The 18282-nt window shown below is 41.9% G+C and overlaps 1 protein-coding gene across 1 annotated transcript in view; it reads right to left on the minus strand.

Moving 5' to 3' along the window:
- Positions 1-16022, minus strand: part of SLC13A4 (solute carrier family 13 member 4) — a 107004-nt gene extending 90982 nt beyond the window's left edge. The window contains exons 1-2 of the mRNA XM_077469207.1: positions 15614-16022; positions 5528-5656 (exon numbers count right to left, since the gene is read on the minus strand). Coding sequence (XP_077325333.1) covers positions 5528-5656; positions 15614-15712 — 228 coding nt within the window. The 5' untranslated portion in view covers positions 15713-16022. The remainder of the gene's footprint in view (positions 1-5527; positions 5657-15613) is intronic.
- Between the last annotated feature and the right edge of the window lie 2260 nt (positions 16023-18282).

Raw genomic sequence — 18282 nt, forward strand, 5'->3', positions numbered from 1 at the left:
CCAGGGCCCATAATCAGATGCAAGAGTCCAGCATTCAATCCTCTCCAAAAGCCTCTGTCCCAGCTAGGTCTGTCACACCTTCCCTATTCCATCAAAAACTAAAAAAAAGTTTGGCTTTAGATACACTTTAAAAAAATAATATAAGTAAAGTTTGAGGAATTATGGGGGAGGGGGGAGGGAGGAAGGGGAAAAAAGGAAAAAGGATAATAAGCACTAAGCACTAATGATGTAAAGAAATTCTAATATTGAATAAGAATATATATATATATTTTTTTTTATTTTTATTTTTATATGACACAGGAAAACATATATAAATAGGACAATGGCACATGGGAATAAAGGAGGGGTGGTTGAAAATAGATTGCTACACGGAATGTAGAATGCGTATTTCTTTTTTTTCTTTTTTTTTTCTTTCCTTCACTGAATATTATCAAAAACATACATTAAATGGAGTGTTGCACAAATATAGAGGGTCTTTTTTTTTCCTCCCTTCTTTCTTCTCTCCCTCTCAAAATTTATAAAGCGATAAATTATGATTATTATATATATTAACAACACAAAAAGAAAAAAAAAATTTTTGTTTATTTTTATGTATAATTGTAATATGATAAATTATGATAATTGTTATATAGATTGATAATATCATTTTTGGAATGATAAAAGGGAAGGACAAGGGAAAATAACCTTTTTTGTATAAAGGTGCGGTTTGAGACCCATTAATAGAGAGCCCGCCCCACAATGGAATGGAAGGGTGATAGTTTTTTATAGTTTTGTTTGGATATGTTGGGTACTGAACATGGACTATATACTATGCTCAGTGATGAAGGGTTAAGGAGAAGTTCTTCTCCATTCCCATCCATGAATGGATGGGGTTGCAGAATAGGGAAGGGAGTGGAAAGGGACAGGGTGGGATGGGAGGAGGGGGGTGAAGTGAATGTGGAGAGGGGAGTGGAAGGGGATGGGGCAGGATGGGTGGAGAGAGGTGAAGGAAGTGTAAGGGGGAAGTATGGATGGGTGCAACAAGGGTGTAGCTTAAGAACCCTATGGACGTCCTCTATGATGTGGTGGAGGTATTTAACCTTCCCACACTTCCAATATGATGACAGGTAAAAATAATAGCTATTCAATACTCTCATGGAATGTCCGAGGATTGAACTTGAAGTTTAAGTGAGCATTAATGTTTCAATATATAAGAAAATATAGCCCTCAATTGATCATACTTCAGGAGACACATTTAATGGGTAAAAGATTAACCACTTTAAAAAAAGCCTGGATAAAAAAAGTATATCACGCCACGTATTGCTCCTATGCTAGAGGAGTATGCGTTTTAGTAAATAAAACTTTTACATACAAGGGAAATATGTTATTTTATTCTATACAATTGGGCAACAAAATACATTACAGTGGCAATTTATATACCACCCCCATTTGCAGTGGGAATTTTGAATGAGATAATGGAGAAAATAATCGAATATCTACCAGCAAAGTTATTATTTATTGGAGATTTTAATTCAATTCTATTGCCAGAGCTGCATAGACCAAAACCTCCTAAGCAATTTTCAGCGGACTTGTATAATTGCGCTCAAGTGACAGGAGTAACAGAAATTTGGAGATGGAGAAATCCAGAAAAAAGAGTCTATTCCTGTTTTTCTGCCTCCTATAAAACAGCATCCAGAATAGATTTAGAATTTGCAGATGTAACAATGTTAACGGATATTTCAGCAGTAACATACTTACCGAGTGGCCTATCAGATCATTCTCCCTTATTTTTGTCAATAAGTGTCCCCACCCCGAGGAGTGAAATCATTGTGGAGGTTAACTCCGCAGTGGGTGTCACACCCCGAGATAGAAGGAAAAATGGCATCCCTAAAAGTGGAGTACTGGGAAAATAATGCAGGGCCGTCCTCGGTGGACATTGTCTGGGATGCGTTTAAAGCATATATACGAGGACAATACATCTCAAATATCGCTGCGATTAATAAAAAAACAGAAGGATACAGTTAGGATACAGGAATTGCAAAAACAGATAGAAATAAAAAAGGAGAAATATGGTCAAGACTCCAGTGTTGTAAATTTTGAGCAAATGATGGCTGTACAAAGAGACCTCCATTTACATATGGAAGAAATAACAAGGTTGGAACTACATAAAAACAGAGAAAATATTTTTCAGCAAGGAGATAAAGGTGGGAGATTTCTAGCAAGATTAGCGCAGCAAGAATATCAAACTACAACTATATCAGAAATTGAAACCCTACAGATTACATACAAACATACATACCCACCACATATATGAGGGATCTAGAACAGTGGTCTCTCTGAACATAGAGAAGGCCTTCGATACGGTCGAATGGCCTTTTCTTTGGGAAATACTTAGAAGGATGGGATGTCCATTAATATTTTTTTTTTTTTTCCACAAAAAATTTTTTATTTTTCAAAGATAAAGTAATCACATACATGTCATAGCAAACTGGTACAGAAAGGTAACAACAAATACTGTGCGGTACAATGACAAAGCATATTGAGGCTAAACATTTGAGTTACTAGACATGAAAAGATATAGTACACAATGTACTACGTAAATATAATTAATAAACGGGTATAACCAGTGTATTTACTACCAACAGTTACGAACTCCCGGGAGGCTCCAATCTAGTGGTGGCTAGCGTAATCAAGAGTGGACTATGGCCACCGGGACGCCAAAACTCGGCCCCCCTACGGCCTCAGAGGGAGCATAAGACTAGCAGATAAGTTTATGAGGGTCGACGCGCCTCCCGGTATCATTCCCTCACGAAGTGAGGGGTTTTGTCATTGGGTAGTGTGCCAATGAAGTGGAGAACTCTATAGGGAGTTGAAAGAGAAGAGGGTAAAAGTGGGGAAGGGAAGGTAATACATGGGGATGAAGGGAGCAGGGGGGTCCATAAGAGGGACCCTAGAAGGGCAGTTGTATGGGGATAGGGGGAAAAGTGGGGTATAGGGAGAGAAGGGAGGATGGGGGGGGGGCCGCTCCTCTTCCCGGCCCCATTACAACATCTAGGTCCAGTCCATTAATATTTATTAAATTGATACAAACAATATATAAAAAACCCATGTCATTGGTAAAATTGGGAGGAAGGCTCTCGTCCCCATTTCAGTTGCATAAAGGCACGAGGCAGAGCTGCCCTCTCTGTCCGGCACTCTTTGCGATTGCAATAGAGCCAGTGGCAGAGGCTCTTAGGACCTCGCCGAATATTCAGGGGCTTCGGATTGGGGGGGCTGGAGGAGAGGGTAGCCCTGTATGCCAATGATATGTTGCTGTTTTTGAGAGTTGCAGGTCCTTCATTGAAAGGAGCTCTAGAACTATTGAATATGTTTTCAATGTTTACAGGGCTTAAAGTGAATTGGGATAAGTCTTTGTTATTCTCTATTGACAAAGAGGCACAAGATACAGCTCCCCCAGATCTACCGTTAAAATGGGTATCAGAATCTTAGTATCTACGCATAATAATATCTCGACAGGTCAAAGACTTTAAAATTTAGATCCAGTAATACAGGAGTGTAAGAAAAAGTTAAGGATCTGGGAGGCATTGCCCCTGTTACTGCTGGGATGTATACATTTAATAAAGATGAAGATTCTTCCTAAATTTTTATATTTATTTAGAAATTCTCCGCAGTGGTTGCCTAAGAAGTTTTCTACACAGCTACACGGTATGTTTTCTACATTTATATAGAAAGGCAAACCAGCTAGAATTAAACTAAGCATACTTATGCTTCTGGTGGTACAGGGGGGATTGGCTTTCCCAGACCTTTATAAATACTACATTAATACACAGTTGGTGACGATAGGGAAATGGCTGAATCCGGATGGATTTGACTCTGCCACGATGGTAGAGGCCGCAGTGGTGTAGTCATTGGAGGCACTGCAGTCATTGCCCTTCCGTGGATTAAAATATAGGCAAGATCTGACTTCCTTGATGATTACGACAGTAAAAATATGGAGAGCAGCCATGGCAAAAGAGGACCATTTGAGAGGGGATTTATCCCCAAACAATCCACTATGGAGAAATCCAGAGCTCCCACATTTGGATTCCATCCAAGATCCAGGAACATGGACTAGATTTGGGATTAAAAAACTATCACAAGTTGTACCGGAAGGGAGAATTATTTAATTTGCTGAAATAAAAAAAATGTTGGAATATACCTGGGAACTACACTTTTAGATACATGCAGTTGGTCCATGCTTTATTGGCTCAGTTCCCGGAGGGGATCCCACAATTGATAGAAACAGAATTAGAGCAAATGGTAAGGAAAAAGACCAAAAAAAAGCAAATTTCAATTTTATATAGCTACTTATCCAAAACTACATCTTCAGATATAAGCAAGCTATGTGAAAGCTGGACAAGAGATGTTCCAACATCTCCTGGGAGTAGATATGGAGATCTCCACTCCAAATACTAGTATCTCTGCAAGATAAATTAATACAATTTAAAATAATACATAGAAGTTATTATACGCCATACAAATTATACAAAATATTTTCAGCTAACTCTCAAAACTGCTGGAGATGTGCAAGTACCCCAGGAAATTTCATACACATTATCTGGTCTTGTCCAAAGATAGTGATATTCTGGAGGGAGGTTTTGCGAGTAATTACTATAGTAACATCAGTCTCTTTAAATCAAGAGGCAGAGATCTGCCTATTAGGAATAGTAGGGAATAATATCACCCTATAAGAAGGAGAATACAGGTGGGTCTGTTGCTTTTTTATGCTAGAAAGACAATAGTGCTGAATTGGAAGAAGGCAGAAGCTCCAATGTTAACACAGTGGAAACATTTAGTAAATAGTAATCTACCACTATATAGGGAAACATATTGGAGTAGAGGACATGGAGAGAAATATGAGAGAGTATGGGCAAGCTGGATAGAAAATTCCATAACGGCATCAGGATAAAACAGTATGGAGATAGGGCAAGCCACACCAAAGGGGGGGGGGGGGGTAAGAGGTATATGAATGTATAAATGTATATGTATAAGTTTGTAGTATTTGAGGAAATTATTATGAATGGATTTTATGGAAGCTCAGAAGAGAGCGATGAATGGTGAAATGTATAATGGATATGTAAAAAAAAATTAATAAAGAGATATTTAAAAAAAAAAAAAAGCTTGAGGAGACGAATAAGAGGCCAGGAATGATGTTAAAAATGAGATATCTGAACCGATGTGCTCTTTAGCTGGAAAAGAGACTAGAAACCAAACACTTAGAAAGAAGTCAAGTCTCTCCAATCTGCAAGGAGATAGTAGGAGGCTACAATTTGAAAAGCATTCTTTTTATAGGTAGATGTACAAATGCAGAATTCTGAGCCACAAATCTTTTTTAATTGCATTTATATCTACCACAATGACTACGTTTTATAGCTCAACCCTATTATAATACAGTACAGCCAATAGGATTGCTGGGATGCCAAATGTGGATGTACATTGTTGTGTCAGACAAGGAATACAGGCAGTCAGTTGCTGTTGCTATACATATTAGCTTTTATAGATGTCTGACCTCACTAGACTTGAGCACTCCAAACAGAGGGAAGAGAAACGCTGGTACCAATGCAGCAGCTCCTAGTGGCACAGCCTCCGACACCCAGTACACCGCTGTCACTATCAGCACATAGGCACAAGATGATTCCTGCAAAGGGAAAAATAAAAAAAGATTTTAAGACTTAGAAAGAAAAGACTGCTAAAGTCTACGTGTCACACATACAGAATTCCAACATTCAGGCATATGTCCCTGAATGCATACGGCCCTAAACGCGAGTATAGCGTGATAATGCATCAAGCTGCTGTGTATTTCAGCCTGTCATAGATTTCAACAGGCTGCTGGACAGTGCACCTGTTCCTCCCAGGTGCGGTTGGGTGTACATAGACCAAAGGACTCAAGTGGAAAGAGTAACTCCACTTTCGTAGGAAAATAAATTAATGTAGCGTATACACTTGCGACACAAGTCATATCGTAATTGAATGTTTTAAAAAAAATGACCCTTCGTTTTCACTTTGCAGCGTTGTCATTTCTGTAATGCAATATGGCTACCTGGAAGCATTCTGTACATAGATGGTGTACAGAACGCCCCCCAGATGTCATTTCCTGCTTGTGTGATTGGCTTACTGATTTTCCCACAAGTCTGCACTAAGATACAAATCAGATTTTGAGCATCCCCTACAACAAAAATGGGAGATACTCCCAAAAAGATGCAGACCTTGCCAATTTTCTCATAAGAGCCCTGCAGATTGATAATTATTAAACCCCTCACATACAGATTCACTGAGCACATTGACACAGAAAAAAAAACAGCTATTTCTTCTTAATAACAGAATGTAGGAATCTGCAACAAAGTTTGTTAAAATCCCTGCAATGTACACAGAACACCCAGAGGGGATTTTTTTTTTCTCAGTGGAACAACAGTGGAATTACTCTTTATCCACTTGTCAACTGCACTATAGCCGAACTATGGCAGCAGTGTGGTCATCTATGGATGCCATCCCAGAACCCCTGCCCCCTGCATGCTGCCTGTGACATGCATCGGTGAGCTTTGTAACTGCTGTGTCCTTCAGATACAGCTGAGTACAGATTGGGATAAAGGGCCTTTATCATGTGGTCAGCTGTGTCCAATCACAGCTGATCACATGTAAACAGACTTGTCGGTTATCAGCAGTCCTTTCCTTGCACAGTGTGTCTGTGGGAGGAAAGGAGAGCCGTTAACCAGCAAGCCTGTCAGTATATAATTTACATTGATAATCAGGGCACTGATTATCAGTACAGCCCCAGCAGTGCCCATCTGTGCAGCCTATCAGTGGCCATCAGTGCCACCTTTCTGTGCCCATCAGTTCTGCCTATCAGTGCCGCCTATCAGTACCCACCAGTGCCGCCTGTCAGTGCCCATCAGTGCCACCTCTCAGTAATACCACGTACACATGATTGGAATTCCGGCCAGAAAAAGACGGATGAGAGCATTTCATCGGAAAATGCGACCGTGTGTATGCTCCATCGGAATTTAGCTGTCCGAATTTCTGCCAGCCAAAAATTTATAGCATGTTCTCAATTTTCCCAACAGAAAAACTTTCTATCGGAAATTCCGATCGCGTGTATGCAATTCCGACACGCCAAAAATCACGCATGCTCAGATTCAACTACGAGACAGAAGCTATTGGCTACTGGCTATTGAACTTCCTTTTTCTAGTCTCGTCGTACACGTTGTACGTCACCGCGTTATAAACTATCGGAATTTGGTGTGATCATGTGTAGGCAAGACAGCTTGAGCCGAATTCCGTCGGAATTCCGTTGGGAAAACCATCAGAGCTTTTTACGATGAGAATTCCGATCGTGTGTACGCAGCATAAAGCCTCATCATTGCCTTCTCATCAGTGCCCATCAGTACTGTCTCATCAGTGCCCATCAGTGCAGCTTATCAGTGCCCATCAGTGCAGCCTATCAGTACCCATCAGTGCAGCCTCATCAGTGCACATCAGTGAAGAAGAAAAATTACTTATTTGCAAAATTTTATAACAGAAACTAAGGCCGCGTACACACGCGGGGACTGTTCGCCCAACTTTGTCCGCTGAACAGTGTTTCAGCGGACAGTCCGCCCGTGTGTGGGCTTTCAGCGGACAGTTTCAGCGAACAGTCTGCTGAACAAAGTTTTTCGGAAATTCCGAAAAACTGTCCGCTGAAACTTGGTTTCAGCGAACAGTCCCCTCGTGTGTAGGCTTGTTCGTCAAACTAAGTTCCGCGCATGCTCAGAAAGGATTTACACGCCGAAAGTTGTAATGCAGTGTATAGGACGTCGTATTTTCCGTCCCGTCGTACGTGCCGTTCACGTCATCGTGCACGGTTTCAGCAAACTGTTCGTTCGTCGTGTGTGGGCAAGTCCGTCCATGCTAATTTTGAGCGGACTGTTCGCTGAAACTGTTTGACGGACAAAGTTGAGCGAACAGTCCCCGCGTGTGTACGCGGCCTAAGAAAAACGTTTATTTTCTCAAAATGTTCAGATTGGTGATTAACTACCACCGAAAGAAATCTGTCTCAAAAAATGTATAACATTTTAATTTGGGTAGAGTGTTGCATGACCACGCAATTGTTATTCTAAATGCAACAGCGCTGAAAGCTTAAAATTGGCCTGGTGAAAGTACCCAGTATTGAAGTGATGGGTAGACTTCAAAATGGAAATTCTTGGAAAAAGAAAGAAAGTTCTAAGAAAGTTTGTTTCTCTGATCCTTAGTGAGTCAAAATGATGTTTGTTTTCAACTACAATGGCAACAAAATTCAAAGGAGCAGGTTGAAAAAATTTTCTCAAACAAACTAAAGTTGTAGCAGTTTACAGTATGTGATTTCCGATTGGTAAAGTTAATTAATTCCAAAAATTAAATGTTTAAAACAAATTAAATCTTTCGAATGACAAACAAATGTTCTGAGATTTTTTGTATTCATTCTCCTAAGATTTTTCTTGCTTACTTCCTCATCTGGACATGGCATTAGAGTTTTTTTACATGACTTCACATGATACTACCTTTCACCAGGTACAATTGGGTTGTTTGTTGGAACCACACATGGTCCACACCAGACACTGCATTGCACCTCAGGGCAACACCTAACCAATTTGGTGGCAGAATATTTCATCACAGACTGGTTCCATCTAACAGTGGTGTTTTGTGCTGTGGACAATTAGATATGCCCAGAGCAGAGGAGGAACAGAATCAGTAAAGGGCATACATGACCGGGTGATAAGGGGAACTGATCGGCAGGGGTTAATCTATTGTAATGTTAGCATGGTCAGTCCTTGCACTTACCTTATTGGCCCAGGGCATGGTGTGATGGGGAGAGGCCGGGAGTTCAGTTGTCTGGAAGGGGAGGTCTCGCTTGCTGAGAGGAAATCATTGGAAGAGCACCCCACCCACCCTTCTTATTATTGATTTTATGGTTGTACTGTTTTTCTTAATTGCTGTTTGGTAGTTGGGGTCCTTGACGGAAGGTCTATTTATGGTCAATGGGAAAACGGTGGGGATCCATCTGAGGTATGGAGTCCTCCAGTGCGTACGGTACAATGCATATTGGTGTTAAGACCTGTGAGTGTCTGAGGTTAGCTGGTTTAGGCTCTGAGCTGGTGCTTTGCGGCTGGGGTCACAACGTAGCTATCTGGTGCCGCAGACACAAAAAGATTGACAATGTGGCACCGTCAGGGGACCTTGAATCTTGATAGCTGGATAAGTTATGTATGGTTATGTTATGTTTTATAAAAGGCTATTCGGCCATTTTAACTCCATTTATGTTTTGCGTGGTCATTCCTGATAAGTAAAGGGAGATAATTGAGGCAGACATACTGTAGGTAGGGGCAGTCTCAAATGAGCTCTTACCCTAGTCATGTTTGGTTTCCTTCCATCCAGTCTCCTTTGGATTTTACTACAGCAGCACCTCCTCATAGAGGGACTTTTGCTCATTATATGAACTTTCTTTTAAGAATTTTTATAATCATATATGGTTTATGGATTTTTTTTTTTTTTGGCGAGGTTTGCTGTATTAGTCTATGCGCCATCACCACTACATTTTAAACATAAAATTTAGACTAGGGTTCTCCATCTTAAGGCAAGGTCCCTAAACTGGTATGACGCGTTGTGCACACTGCCATGTCTAACAAATGCTATCACTACCCATCACTTGAGAGTTCCTTACAGTGCTAGTGTGGTGTGTTTGCTCCCTCGTGGCTTACTAATACAAAGTGAACAGTGTTGCCAACCTTCTGCAGCATTTTTTACTGACAAAACATGGACATTTTACTGACAGAACATATTTTTTTACTGACGATCTGAAAAATTACAGAACTCCTATTAAAAACTAAGACAATCAATATTTAAACACAGTATGGATACACTGACAATACCCATAACAAGTCATTTGCCTGGTTTACACTTAAAAGGTCAACACAGCATGACAAATAATCAGCCCCTGATATTTATAGACAGTTGTAAAAAAATCACAGATTTTTACAAACTGTTTCATAAATTTACTGACGGTTGGAAAGCGAGTACTGCTCAGAAGAGAAGAGTAAGGTTCCCATGTGGCTGGTGTTTTACTGGCCAGGCCAGTAAAAATGGGACTTGTTTCCAGTCTAACTGAAAGTAAAGAGATTATAAAGCTGGTATTTTTTCCCAGAAAAGTAGCAGCCTTAGTGGAGAAAAGAGGAACCGGGGGGGAAGTTACCACCTGCTAGGTCTGCAGGCAGAAGAGATTAAAGTGACCTAAGCACTTTCTTAAATCTGGGCAAATTAAGTTCTAAACTATTTAAAAAAAAAAAAAAAAAACTGAAAACCTCCTGGTTTTCAGTTCTTTAGGTGCCTGACTGGTTGTATTCTGTAGTGTATATGAGTCCTAACTCGCAAGTTTGGAGTATTTAAGAAAAGCAAACATCTATATTTAACTTTATGCTGCAACATTTTTCCCATGGGATCAGTTTTCACTGATCTATGCATTTCCTCCAGTTCTGCTACTTCCGCGCCTTCTCCGCAGGATTAAGCAGGAACAAAAGGAGGTGATTCTGGTGGCCCCAGCGGGTCCCAGAAGATTTACTGAGATCATAAATATGGCAGTAGGAGTCCTTCAGACTCTGCAATTATAGCCAGACCTTCATGCACAAGGTCAGGTATTTTATCCTACCTTACGGATGAAAAATGTAACAGGTCTGACTGTTGAATCCCACTCTATAAAAGATCGTGGGTGATCTCCTTTGGCAGTGTCTACTTTGATTAATGCCAGGAAGCCGCCTTCCAGAATCACTTACTATATTTTATTGGTGTAGATCCAGGGGTTGGCACCCAAGGAAGTTTGTCATAGGCAGGATTCCTGATGTCCTGCATATGGGATCTGAAATTAAGCTGGCCTTGACTTCTATCAAGGGCCAGATCCCGGCCTTGTAATTTTTTCTCCTATGGCCTTTTGCTTCCCATCCTTGATGCATAACTTATTCATGGGATAACACGGTTTATTCCCCCTATCAAGGCACCTCTAAATCCTTGGGATTTAAAATTGGTCTTATCGGCTTTGCTGAATCAGCCGTTTGAATCTTTATGAGAAATTTCCTTGGTTCTTTGAGAAGAAAGATAATCTTTTCTGGTTGCCATTTCTACTTCTAGAAGAGTATCAGAACTAGCGGCTCTGTCTTGTAAGAGCCATATTTCTTCATGCATAAGGGTGAGGTGATTTTATGTCCTCATCCTGAATTCCTACCAAAAGTGGTAACAGGTTTTTCATTTAAACCAAGATATTCTTCCTTCTTTCTCCCCAGAGCCTTATTCTAGGGAAGAGAAGGTACTACATTCTCTTGATGTAGTAAGAGCGATCAGAGTCCACTTAAAGGTGACCGCTCAGGTTCGCAAAACACAGGTTTTGTTTGTACTGCCAGAGGGTCCAAGATGTGGACAGTCAGCGTCAATATCCACTATTTTTCAAATGGATTTGTCAAGTGATTATTCAAGCTTCAGTTTAAAGAAGAAAATTCTTCCTTTTCACATTAAGAGCACACTCATCCAGGGCGATTAGTGCCTCTTGGGTGGTGCATCATCAGGCCTCTATGGCTCAGATCTATAAGACTGCGACTTTGTCTTTGGTTCATACGTTTTTCAGATTTTATCAAATCAATATTAAAGGTCATGAGGATAATGCCTTTGGGCACAGTACTGCAGGTTGCAGTTTGAGTCCTCTAGCCTCCTATTTTTTGTTCTGTCTCCACCCCTTCAGTTGCCATTGCTATGGGACATCACACATAGTAATTACTATGGCCCTGTGTCCCCTGATGTAAGAAAAGAAAAGGATTTTACAGGTAAGCTGTTATAAAAATCCTATTATTTGGGACAACTGTTTAAATGCAAACTAAGAAGAGAATTACCCTTACATTGGGATGATTTCCTGTTGTGTCTACAGTAATGGGAAAGTGAGATATTAAAAGCAAAGAATACCTTTATAAGGGCTCCAACCCTTCCCTACACTATCCAATTTAAAAAATAAACTTGGCTGCAAATACACTTTAAAATATCTATATGTTCCACCCATCTTCGCTGCCAGCATCCAATTATGAAGCCATCTTTTCTAACATGTCTAATATAACACATACAAGTGCAAACTTCATTCTCCCTGTGCTCTCTGACACTAGCATATTCTTCAATAGGGACTTCAGCACAGAATGAATGAGCCTTATAGTTTCCCACCTACAATGATACAGGTACCACATTTTATTTAACACACTTAAACGTGTATTTTTTTTTGAGTGGAGTAGGCCCCCAAGATGAACAAATTCAAACTTTCAGATTACAGATCTACCCATATTAGACATCCAAGCAGGCAGCAAGTGGCATCCTCTTCCATAATTTCAAACAAATATACTAAATATTAATTTGCTGTATGTTATAGATCAGCCATTTTCAACCAAGGCCCCATTACACCCTAGGGTGCCTTGTGGGTTCTTCAGGGATTACTTGGCAAAATGCCTAAAAATTTACCCAAATTACCCCAAAATTGCTAGCATGTAAGCAGGTTATGTTTAATGCTGCCCCCCAGCTGGGAGGGTTAGAGTTAAAATGCTTTCTGGGTCTTTCTTGGGTATAACCCCCTAGTCATGTGCTGTATAAAAAAAAGGGACGGAGGTCCAATCTGGGGGTGCGCATAGTATAAGACCTGTTGCCATTGCCAGAGTCCATTTTACAGTGTAGGGGACTGCTGAGCTCTGCATATCACCCAAAGATACCAGCTCTGGAGAGCTGCCATAATGGACACTATCCTGTGCAAGTATGCTGGGGCAGCTACAAAGCCTGAGTTAGGGTTTAAGGATGTTAGGAAAAGACTGTGCACTTTGTTCTGTATGCTGGGAGTTTGCAGCAAAGCTTTTAAAACATTGTCCTTGCCTGGTTTGAAGTTACTAAAGAGGTGTAATGGAAGTAACCGCCATACATAGTTCACAGTTGGGTCAGACAGAAAGGGGTATGACAATAGCAGTACAAGATTTAATACAGTGTAAAGACACAAGTAGTTACCAAGGTTAAGAAAGGTTTTACAAGCAGCCTGTCATAAGTGTGTACATGTGGAAGGTGGGATAGCCTCTTTCAGGAGGGTTTGCTGTCTGCACTCTCTCCGTGAGCGTTCCATCTCACATAGCAATGTGAGCAGTTCAGCACTGCAGAGATCTTCTGCCTGTGCACAGGTATAGAAGAGTCAAGGAAGTGTGCACATAGAGCCCATGCTAGGTGCATGTCAGGGCCCCATTCCATTACTGGGAGTAAGGTAACAGAGATATGCTGGACAGGTGGAGAGGGCATTGGCTTTGCATGTCCCTCCAAATTGCAAGCGTGACCGTGGTGGTGTATATTAACATGAAGAGGGTTAACAAGAGTTCAGTCATCTGTTCCAGTAAAGGTACCCCATGTGTCATGTAGTGACCCTATCTGAGATGCCTAGCATAGCCCAGAAGAACCCACCCAGGGGTAGACCTCCTATGTAACTCACACTTTGGCCCCAATAAGGAGGTACAACCCACCTGCAAGCAGGTAGATCAAGCCTGCCTTTTTGTTAGTCAATGCCACAGTTTTTTGTTGAGCAGAATTAAATCCTCAGGCACTGTGTGGACCAGCTGCTGGCTGGTTGCCCCTCTTCTGCCCCTTTCTGTCAGCACTGGAGTCACTTTAGCTGAATGAGGGAGAGAAACTGAGGGAGAAGGGAAAAGCTAGAATACTAGTGAGTTCCAGTGTGTAAAGGTGTATTTGCTTTCGAAAAAATTTAATCACCTCTAATGTTAAGTATCCTATGTATGTGGATGTTGCGATGATGTGTAAAACTATTAGTTTTGTTTTTTACATTTTAGATTTGGGTGCCTCAAGATGCGTAATTGTAAACTGAATTGTGTGAAAAAAGGTTGAGAAACACTTTCAGAGAGAGGAATGTCTAAAGCCCCATACACACTATCAGTTTTTCTGCTGAGTTTTTCCTTCATATTTACCAAAACCTTATAATATGAGGTCAAACCTTAGGATTTTCAATTTATATGCAATCAGGCAGGCCCTCACACTACATGGTTTTGGTAAACCTGAAGGAAAAAATCAGCAGAAAATCTGATCGTGTGTATGGGGCATTAGTGTGATGGATAATACTATATATACATACTATATAATACTATATACAAGGGTACTAAAGATCTCCCCGATCCTTCTAGCACTAAGAAATGAGGCCCAGATCTGTAATATTACATACAAGTAAAATTTCATTGGATTCTTCTTCTGAAAATGCTGTATACCTGACTGACATGCTTATTTAAAGCTTTCAATGCTTTGAATAAGTACGCAGATTGGTTGTCATGACTTTCCTTTTGCGTACTGCATGTTCTTTTCTGGGTCAATGACACATAAAGTTTTGAGGCCAGAGACAGCTAGACCAGTGTTTCTCAACTCCAGTCCTCAAGGTGCCCCAACAGGTCATGTTTTCAGGATTTCCCTCAGATGAAACAGCTGTGGTAATTACTAAGGCAGTGAAACTGATCAAATCACCCGTGCAAAATAACGGAAAGCCTGAAAACATGACCTGTTGGGGCGCCTTGAGGGCTGGAGTTGAGAAACACTGAGCTAGACCACCAGCATTCTCCAAAGGTGGTGAGCATTTACAGTCTCTATGTATTTTCATTACCGGAGAGCAAAGCAGTATGTTCAATTTATTAGTAGATGCACAAGCTGCCTATATTTAACTTTCCTTTGCTTCCCCACTGCTCTGTTCAGCTGTGAGGAGTGGCGAAAAATACTAAGTACTTCTGGGTATAGGGTGTACTTCTAGGTATGGGGAGTACATCTGGGTATAGGGAGTATGTAACTCACTGCCCTTTCTTGCCATGTGACAACACAGGTGCTTGGTAGCCATTCAGACACCTAGCTCTGCCCAATGGTGGTGGGAAGAGAGATATCAGCCTTGTGCAAGCTCCATGTCGCAACTTGGAGATTATACAAAGCTTCCTTTCTTTGTTTCCGGCAGCTGAACAGAGCAGCCAAAGGGGGAGGGGGTGATAGAGAAGGAGATTATAAATCGAATTGCTTTGCTTCCTTTAAAGTGAATCTGTTGCTTTGCCCTGCACGGGCAGTCAGATCAGCGAAAGAAGAAAATTGGTTGCTGAGGACCTTTGCCATTTGTGCATTGTATTATGCCTAACCAAATAAATGTAGCATCTATAAGCTTTAGGTATCCACTTGTACGAAATAAGACCTGCCTGTGTTGCTCACAGCTACTAATTTAATTGAAACTTTCAGATTCCAACTGTCAGAGAAAAGACATGTGATTGGAAGTTGTGCCGAGCGCAACTAGTTCCTATTTACTAACAAATCAGGTCAGTGATTAAGTTTCAACAATTTATCATAAAGCAATACAAGCTACTTTAGTAATGTAGACAGAACAGTAGGCAAAGCATATAAACCAACAGCAACCAATTCAAAGTAAACTAAATGTTGCTTTCTTGACGAGTTTATTCATTTTCCAAATTGTCATTGCACTTTGATGCTTAATTAATGATCAATACCTGATAAGGTTTAAGCAAGGTTCAGAAATAGGAAGTTACAGCCAAAGGGTACTTACACTACTGGGGTGCAGCAAGGGCAGAGGAAGCAGAAGAAGAGGGATGGAGATAACAAGAAGGAGGTTTTTGGATCTCAGAAGCTCACTCCACACCGCCATCCTGCTCAGGATAGGTCCCCGAACACCAAACTCTTTCTACTGTAAGTGTGACGACGGATTTTCTCCTAAGTCTTTCTCTTCTAGAAATCCTTCAGTGCCTATTAATCCTGTGTTACTCCCCCCCAATCTTCCGGACCGAGGAGGGACTGGCTATTATTTAAGATACAGTATATTACCAAGGTGACTATTTGCAAGGATTATTAGCTACCCCTTTGTGTTTCATAATCCAGAGTTAACTGTTCACTAACGTATAGATTGAAGGTCCCAGCACTTGCCATAATGTTACCACATTCAAATAAGAATGGCAGTAGAAGGGCACACTAAACGTGAAAACATAGTATTAAAGGATGCAGGGTTCTCAACCAGGCAGGTTGACAGGCTCCAGGGGAGTTATTTATTTGGGAGGAAACTGGCTTTTCAGTTTCCTCATTGGTCACAAAAATATAGTTGGGGACCTGGAGCCCGGAGATTCCAATAGCGTTATGGGTGGGACGGAATCACCAATCCTGGAACCGGGTTTTGGGAACAGCCAGGAGTCTGGCTGGTTGAGCAGGTGGGTCCTGGGCTTATAACAGAGCCAGGACCAGGGTTCTGGGCTCCACCCTTCCGAGGAGTCCAGGCAAGCAAGGGAGAAGCATGCATGTCTGCATGGTATAGTCAGAGGGTTCAAAGCTGTGGGCTGAGCAGCAAGGAAGCTGAAAAGAGGTACAAGAGTGGTACAGAGAAGTGGTGCAGAACTGGAGATCCCTGAAAAAAAAAGTTCATCTGTTTTATGAACTGTGTTTGTGTGCATGAGACAGCACAAAACTGTGTGTGCAGCTGAGAAAAGCAACTTGCTTTGAAGAGACAGACAGTGCTTAAAGTGGTGTTGCCACCAAAAAAAAAAAGAAAATAGCAAAAAATTCATAAAAAAAAAAAAAAATAATTGGAAAATTATTATTTTTTTTACTCACCTCTAAATGCCTGTTGCTAGGGGGTCCCTCGTAGTCTGCCTTCTTCAACGCCCGAGCTGGTGACATCACTTCCCCTCGCTACGCACAGTCATCTGGGACCTATCACGTGTCCCAGATGACTGTGCGGCGTATCACAGTGCCCGGCGCCGTTCGCGCATTTGCAGTGGGTGCCCGACTGTTAAGCCACAGCCGGGTGCCCACAGTAAGAATGCCGGCGCTGTGAGTGGAGTGGGGAACGAGGGGGGCTTCGTTCCTCCGCATCGCTGGACCCTGGGACAGATAAGTGTTCAATTATTAAAAGTCAGCAGCCTCCAGTATTTGTAGTTGCTGACTTTAAATTTTTTTTTTTTAGGGGGCACCCCACTTTAATTTTTTCTGGACTATGTAAAGTTGTTCTGGAGTTGCTAAGTATGGGGCGATCAAAGCTCCTAAAAGAAGCAAGATTTGCTGAAATGAGAGACAGAGCTCTGTGGCTGCCTGATCAGAGTTTACCAAGGAGAAAAGGGGCTGGGGTTGTCCCTAGCAACACTGGTGCAATGAGTGCACAGGTGACTGCTGGTATGGAAAGTCCACCAGCGTTCAAATCTGCAGTAGATTGGTGCAAGCGACACCTGGCAGGAATGGACCAAACTAAAGTGGAAGGCAAGCCAACCTGTGATACAAAGAGAGAGCTGCCTGATATCCATACCTGGGAGAGGGGTGTTTTTGCCCCCGGCAACATCGCTGCAGTTAAACCAGCAGCTATTGTGAAAAATGTGAATGTGTCACAGCATGAGACAGGATCCAGCAGAGAGAAGCCCATGCTATATGCAAGGGGAGAGGCTGACCAAAGGCTGAGACCGAGAGTGGTTGCCCATAGCAACGCAGAGGAAGCCAGTCGAGCTGTCTTTGTACCATGGGGTATGTCTAACAAGTATCGTGGCAAGTGGCTTCCGGAGGAGCCAATACAGCATGTTCAAGAGATCCAGCAAAGCTCTGCTGGGAGAGTGCAATCACCCATGGCAACGAGAGTGGAAGTTCTGCCTGGAGGGAGGAGCTGCAGGGGAGATTTGGCTCAGCGTCTCCACAAAGAGGCCTGTGCATTTTTGCCAGCTGGGAGTCAGCAGGAGAGAAGCACCCTGGGAAAAAGTCATCCAGTACCATGCCTGGAATGTGGCCAGCTGGGGCATGGTATGTTTTGTTGCCCTAGATTATGGAATATGGCTGGAGATACTATTGCTGAGCAAAAGTTTTCATTTTGCAGGCTCAGATTCCTGTGAAAATATGTTTGCAGTCACCCCTAGCAACAAGAAGGAGTTTCCTTTTGCGTCGGCAGGGGGTGCTAAACAGTGGGAGGTACCTGCTGTAATTTCATCCCGTGGCCACCAGGGGGAGTTGGCCAGTAAAAGTGCAGCAGAGGGCTGGTTCTTGAGACGCCATACTCATATGAAGATGGTGACCCCAACTATCACGATGGGTAAGACTGTTACTGGTAAATGCATGAAGGAGACTGATTATGTGGCCGTGCACACTGGAGTGGAGGTAATCCCCAAATGGGAGACACACTGTCTGTGTGGAAAAAGACTTGCCTCGCTGCAGTGCCCTGTCCAGTGGGGAGGAAAATGGTAAGCTTGAATA

This window comes from Lithobates pipiens, unplaced genomic scaffold, assembly GCF_037356315.1.
Source record: "Lithobates pipiens isolate NorthernLeopardFrog02 unplaced genomic scaffold, aLitPip1_a1.2 Scaffold_8, whole genome shotgun sequence".
Lineage (NCBI taxonomy): Eukaryota > Metazoa > Chordata > Amphibia > Anura > Ranidae > Lithobates > Lithobates pipiens.